Here is a 7,190-nt window from a genome sequence, read left to right as displayed (position 1 = left end):
TAAAAACCAAAAGCCAAACCAAAGAGCAACATCTAGAAAGCAGTTTTTTTTTTAAAACCGACTTTTTCGCAGTGCAAAACTGAAAGCATCTCTGGACCTGATTTTAGTGGTTTGCAGATAGATCTACGAAAACATATATCGAAAAACTTTTAACGGCTTTTAGTGGTTTACACCAAATGATTTTTAGTTTTTTAACAGGTCACAAAGCACAGTAGCTTTTTCCACAGCTTACAGCTCACAACAACTTTTTTTACCGGCACAACCCAACCAAACAGACCTTCGATCGTTTAGCAATCTAACTAGCTACAAGCCAATACAAACACGCAAATTGACTAACGACTTTGCCAAACAGACTTTAACGTGCGGTGTCACAGCACCACATTTGCTACATTTCTCATCCCGTTTCTAGCACATTAATTATATTGCTGAAATATTAGTGCAAAATGCATTTCTCCAAGGAAAGCTAGCAACGGTTTTGGTGCCACATTCCAATACACCTAGCTAGACTATATATCAGCAGCCAAGAGCCCAAGACCCAAGTGCAGCAGCTATGCGAGACTTTCATTGTGTTTTGCAACAGGAGCACAGGCAGGAGAGAGGCGAGATGCGAAGGCTAGAGGTCCTTGCATGGTCTTGCGCCATTGCCACGGTGGTGCTAGCTCTCGCGCCGGGTGTGGCTGCGGCCAGCGAAGCAACGCATGACGTGGACGACGTCAGCCTCGCCGTCTCAAGGATCGGCACCGCAGCACCGTCGCCGACCAGCAACGTCACGGCGATCTGCCTGTCGACGCCGTACCCGAGCGCGTGCGAGACGGCGCTCTCGTCGCCGGCGCAGGGCTCGTCCGGCACGGACGACCCGTTCGCGACGTCCGTGCACTACGCGATGGCCCGGGTCGCGTCGGCGCGCGCTGTGGCGCGGAACCTCTCGGCCGCGCATCTCCGCGGCGCCCGCCCGCCGCCGGGCGTGCAGGACTGCGCCGAGCTGCTCGACATCAGCCTCGACCAGCTGGGCGACGCGCTCGCGGCGGCCGCGCGCGACGCGGACGGGGTGACCACGTGGCTGAGCGCCGCGCTGACGAACCAGGCCACGTGCGACGACAGCCTCGCGGCCGACCCGGACTCCGCGGGGCGCGGGGCCATCCGCGCGCGCCTCTCCGCGCTCACCCAGTTCATCGCCACGGCGCTGGCTCTGCACGTCAACAAGTCCAAGGCTCACCACAGCGGCGGCGGCTCACCGTCGTCAGGCTCGCTGCCGACTCCAGCATCGCCGTTCCCGTCCTGGGTAACCCAGCAGGACAGGAAACTCCTGGAGTCGTCCCACGCGGGAGCCAGTGGCGGCCTCGCGGTGGACGCTGTGGTGGCGCTGGACGGCAGCGGGACGCACCGGACCATTAACGAGGCGATCGCGGCCGTGACGACGACCGCGGCGAACGGCGGCGGCGCGAGGAAGGTGATACACGTGAAGGCCGGGCGGTACGAGGAGAGCGTGACCGTCTCCAGCAAGCAGAAGAACGTGATGCTTATGGGCGACGGCAAGGGAAAGAGCGTCATCGTCGGACACAAGAGCGCCGGCGAAGGTTACACCACCTACGCCTCCGCCACCGTCGGTACGACGTCTGATGCGCGCTATACGTCTGCATCAAGTTATTCATCTTTTCATCACCCGCGGCAGCATGCATGCACAAAAGCTACATACCCTTAGCTCAAAGTTGGAACCTTTTCCCGTGCGGAATGAAGTGAATAGTTGGCCTATACCTATACGAACTTCCATGGCTCATTGGCCAGAGGAAGGAGAAACACATTATTTTTATTTAATTATATTTTTAACTGAAGTTGGTATACAAGCTAAAAACTTTAGAAACTATGTAACTTTAAAGATGAGCTGCTCTACTTTAAGGTTTTTGAAGCCGAGGTGTAGCTTTTGTGAAGGATGGCAGTGACAAACACTCTCTAGCTAGGTCTGAAATGTAAAAAGGCTTTTAGGCTCCTAGAATTGTAGGGTCACAACTACTACTTGCACTACAGCTAGATGCAAAGTGGGTAAGCAAAGCGAAATATGCGTTGGTTCGATTTGATCGTTTGTTTGCCTACACATTTCCATTATTCTCTGTTTCTGTTGCTATCTCATCTATATACACACCTATCTAGCACACCGAGAGACAGACTGTACGAAGCGCACCAATGCATGGTTCATGTGGTTGCGCGCCATGCATGCAGCGTTGACAGCGACGTTTCGCTTGCCATGTCGACCACGTACCGGTCGTCCTTTTTTCTCCTTTTCTATTATTTGTGCGTGACAATACACTCCCATTGTCGTCTATACATTCCTGCTAGTATAGTAGGTAGTTATGCCTCTTTCGTTTGCCGTACGTACGTGTGGTACAGCTGCGATGGGCTCGGGCTTCATCGCCAAGGGCCTCACCATCGTGAACAGCGCCGGGCCAGGGAAGGGGCAGGCCGTGGCGCTGCGCGTCGGCGGCGACCTCTCCGTGGTGTACCAGTGCGCCATCCAGGCGTACCAGGACACGCTCTACGTGCACTCCGGCCGCCAGTTCTACGCCGACGACGACATCGCCGGCACGGTGGACTTCATCTTCGGCAACGCCGCCGTGGTGCTCCAGAGCTGCGACATCCAGGCCCGGAGGCCGAGCCCCGGGCAGAAGGACACGGTGACGGCGCAGGGCCGCACCGACCCCAACCAGAACTCCGGCATCTCCATCCACCGCTGCAGGATCACCGGCGCGCCGGACCTCGGCGGCACGCCGGTGTACCTGGGCCGTCCGTGGCAGAGGTACTCGCGGACGGTCGTCATGGAGAGCTTCCTCGACCGCTCGGTCTCGCCGGCCGGGTGGCTCGAGTGGTCGGGCCAGTTCGCTCTGAGCACGTTGTACTACGGGGAGTACGGCAATACCGGGCCTGGTGCCGGAACGAGTCGGCGAGTGACGTGGACTGGGGTGCACACGTCACTGTCCAAGTCAGATGCCGCGAGGTTTACCGTGGCGGAATTCATCCTCGGAGACGAATGGTTGGGTGGCACTGGAGTCAACTATATTTCAGGACTGTGAGGTGAATGTCTCGCCTCCTTGTCCGTATATGTGTACGTAATTCAGTGATTTTAATAATAACTAAATAAAAGATTCCTGGGTACGTAGTTCAGCTGTACCACACTATCTAATTAGTTTCCTGGGTTGCTTTGCATTGCTTCGTCATAAATTTGCCCGTAAATCTTCATCATCTTCAGCTTTTTCGTAACCCTGACAGAGATTGCTTCAGCTTTAATATGTTTTACTTCAATTATTTCATGTGAAGTGGAAACACTACAGGAAAACGACCAGTTTCCGACGGCCTAAACCGTCGGAAATAAGTCCTGAACCGTCGGAAGTAGTTACTTCCGACGGCTTAAGACGGGTCCCGTCGGAAGTAACGCCGTAGGGGATACCCAGTCGGAAGTATCAGCGTTTCCGACGGCGCCGTCGGAAGTAAACTTATTTCCGACGGCCAGGGTGGCGCCGTCGGAAATAAAGCGAGGTGGGCCCCGCAGACGGCCGGCCGCCGGCACCTGACGCCGTCACATCTTAGTTCCGACAGCCCCGTCGGAAATAAGCGGCCGTCGGAAGTAATTAAAAAACAGAGAAACAGAATTTGTTTGCTTTTTGTTTTACAAACAATCACACAAATGCAATCTGCACACAATATCCAGTTTTCATCCAGAATCACATACAATACCACATGAAACACACAATAACACAAGTTCACAAGTTAAAGCACAAGTTCACAAGTTAAAGCACAAATTCACAATGTTCACAAGTTCACATGTTCAGAAGTTCACAATAACACAAGTTCCCAATACCACAAGTTCACAAGTCCATAGTACGAGAAAAACACAAGCAGACAGGCTACTCAAATGGAGGAGGTTGATCAAATGGATGTGGTTGATTTGATCCGCTAGCTCCTCCACTGTTTAGAAGACCGTCCACAAAAGAAGCGACCGCATCTTCAGAGTCCTCATTTCCCGGAGTTAGCAAGTTTCCTGGAGGGACCTACAACATTCAAAAAAATGTGTTAGTAGTTAAATTCTTGTTATGCAACGTCAAAAGAAAAAGTCAAGTAATATAACCTGAGGTGCAGGTGTGGGCCAACTAAATTGTGGAGTCGGTACAAACTGCGGGATAGGTGGAGGAGGTGGCATAGTCATCGCTGAAAAATCTGGACGTTGCCCTAGTGCTATTTGCTGAAAGAAATTGAAAGCTATGTTACGAGGATATATTAGAAAATATGTGCTCCAATTATAGTAGAGGCTCACGAGGATCTAATTACCTGCATCATCTCCTGCTGTCGTGCAAATTGAGCAGCCCAGTACTCTTGTTGTTGCTTGTTATACTCCTCCTGCCGCCTCAAAGCTTCCTGCATCCGGATCAGCTCGGCGTTTCCTTGGGTACTAGAGCGAGGACCACGGCTAGACGACCTCGATGGACGAGACCTTTCAGGCCTCACCTGAGTCGAGTCGATAACACTACCAAACATGGGGTAACTAGAAAAAAATAGAAAGAAGTTAAACACGCAACACATCATGTTAGAAAAGATCAAATCGACGAATTAATAATAGCAAACTCACCGTCCATGAGGTTTTCCGCCTCCACTAGCATACACAACCTGAGGATCGATAGGCTGATTCATCCAATCATAGTCTTGCCCATGCTCCGACATCATGGAAGCACCATATGAGGCCTGACAAATAATAAATAATGCAGTTATATTTTTCTCGACTCTTAGAATAGAAGTGCATTGTAACTAGTTGCGAAAGTCTCACCACACGCTCAGCAGCTGACTGAGAACACAACTGTTCTGGATTTGTAGGATCCGACCCCCTGTGACCTCTAAGGTAAACCTGAACATCACTCGGCGTAACACCAGAACTAGCTTCCTACAAGCAAGAGAAAATAACATAAACACATAGAAGATTCATGATATGCACGACCATAAATTACACTTACCATGCGCTTTGCCAAACGAACGTGGCCATCACCACCATATCTGTGGTGAACATCATGCCCACGATTTGAGCTGTTTCTCATTGAAACACCTTTAAATCCATCTGTTGCCCAATATTTGCATACAGCCCGCCAACCAGCCTCATTTGATGCCATCCATGGCACCGAGTCTGAAAACTTTATTTCAATCCAATGTATTGTTAGTACTAACACTTGGACATGAATTAGGATAAAAACAATTTACCTCAAGATATTCTTCTTCGGTTAAGTATTTGTTTGATGCCTCACTTTTGGAACGTGGCCGACGTCCTTCCTGCCTTAATATGTAATCAGAAGTGACCTGGATCCGAGCATAATACATCTGATCCCTAACCAAGGTAGTCGCGCTCTTGTTAAAAACGATCCGTGCACGATCGTTCATACTTCCATCTTCAGGCAACTTGTAACGTTTCTGAAAAAAACAAGAAACAAGATTTTTAGCACATTGTATAGTTGAATCAATTCAAGTTGGGCTAGAGAACATACCCAGAACTCATGCCACACAGCACCTTGGGCATTCCTATGTTCCGCATTGAACGCGAGCCCGTACTGATCCCAAGACATACAAGGCACCTCAACGCCTTTCTCCATCACTACACCAGGCCAGAGATATTTGCATATACTTCCCAAAACTTTATTCACCTGTGTGCGACGTCCTTGACCTTGAAAAGATGCATCAATCCAAGACCTGCAACCACATTGTACAAAAGAAGCATTAACAAATTTCATATAATGCATGAACAAATATTTAACATTAGAATCAACTCACTCGTCGCCACACGGTACGATCAAAATCTTATCCTCCTCACGAGCAGGAACTTTAGGAGGAGGCACCCAATGTGTTTTCCTCGACTTCCGTGCCCGAGAAGACCCTCCACCACTAGAAGCTCCAGCATCACTGCTAGGCCATGAGTCCCATCCGCCTGCTGACCATCCACCCTCAAACTGACCACCACCGGAAGACCACCCATCTCCACCTCCACCTCCAGCATCATCTTCCTGCTCATAGTCTGCATCGGCCGCATCGTAATCGGCCGCATCCTCACCCCTCGCCTCCTCCTCTCGAGTCTCGTTAACATCCTGCACATGAAACACTTTAATCATTAGATTCATATAAACATTACTATATTGAAATAAAATAATAATTTAGAGTAATCACACCTGTCCATGCATATCAGGTGGAAGATGTTCCATCAAAGCCTGTCGTCTGTTGCTCGAGAGCGACTCGGTACCCTGGAACAGACACTCCTGTGCTTTGCTTCTTCCTGAAGAAGAAGAAGAGCCCTTCGTCATGCCCTTCACAAAATTCTTCAACTTTCGAGCCGCCATCCTGCATATTGAAAATTATATTAGTATAACAATAAAGAGATAACAACATAGTATAACAATAAATTAAATTTTAATTCATCAAACTAAATATTTACTTCTTAATCATATTCGAAATCAGGATTAATTTGTTGTCTTCTCAAGCGCGTCGACTTTCTCTCGGGCGTCTTTTTCTTCTTCGACTTCCGTTTCCTTTTTGGAGGAACTATTACATCATTAAGATCGCCCGCTACTGAATCTGGCTCCATTGTTGTTTCTATATTAAAAACGGGTGGAACTTCAATTTCTTGATAAATTTCTTCAACATCAGCTTCCACCTCATTTTGTCGATAACTTGTATCACCCTTTAAATATAATCTTTCACGGGGATTTACGTTGTACACTACCCACCAGTCTTTAAGATCGATACAGGGATATGACATATAATACACTTGGTCCACTTGAAAACCAAGAACAAATTTACTACAACCACGAGTCATTATACGCTCGTGTTTGACTTCTACCATACCAAATTGGTTTTGTCGTATCCCATGTTTAGGATCGATCCAATCACATTTGAAGAACATAACTTTCAGATTTTTTCCCCCAGCGAAGTCGAATTCCAATATATCTTTGATAGTTCCATAATAATTCATCTCCCTTCCTTGCTCATCAAAAGACCAACATACCACACCAGTATTTGTTGTCGCAGCTAACGGTCGAGTACATTCAAATTTGGTTGAACGAAAACGATATCCCTTGACATCATAACGACCATAGCTTCTGACTTTGACAAGTGCACGTGACATCTGACGTAAGTCCTCGTCAACGTTGGAAGTTTTTTCGCACTGTCAG

The 7,190-nt window shown here is 48.8% G+C and overlaps 1 protein-coding gene across 1 annotated transcript; it reads left to right on the top strand.

Moving 5' to 3' along the window:
* Positions 1-541: 541 nt before the first annotated feature.
* On the top strand, positions 542-3,146 carry LOC100281856 (pectinesterase-2). The gene is made up of 2 exons (NM_001154776.2): positions 542-1,607; positions 2,386-3,146. Exons 1-2 carry the CDS (start codon positions 551-553, stop codon positions 3,063-3,065), a joined length of 1,737 nt encoding a protein of 578 aa, NP_001148248.1. The 5' UTR covers positions 542-550; the 3' UTR covers positions 3,066-3,146.
* The last annotated feature ends 4,044 nt before the right edge of the window (positions 3,147-7,190 follow it).

Source organism: Zea mays, chromosome 2 (assembly GCF_902167145.1).
Source record: "Zea mays cultivar B73 chromosome 2, Zm-B73-REFERENCE-NAM-5.0, whole genome shotgun sequence".
NCBI classification, from domain to species: domain Eukaryota; kingdom Viridiplantae; phylum Streptophyta; class Magnoliopsida; order Poales; family Poaceae; genus Zea; species Zea mays.
The sequence above is the reverse complement of the archived record's forward strand: the minus strand, read 5'-3'. Positions and strand labels throughout refer to the sequence as shown.

Excerpts from the sequence above, each read along its gene's own strand:
- LOC100281856 (NM_001154776.2), top strand. The coding sequence starts at position 551 with ATGCGAGACTTTCATTGTGTTTTGCAACAGGAGCACAGGCAGGAGAGA. Across the intron at positions 1,608-2,385 it reads CTACGCCTCCGCCACCGTCG|CTGCGATGGGCTCGGGCTTC; the intron begins GTACGACGTCTG and ends CGTGTGGTACAG.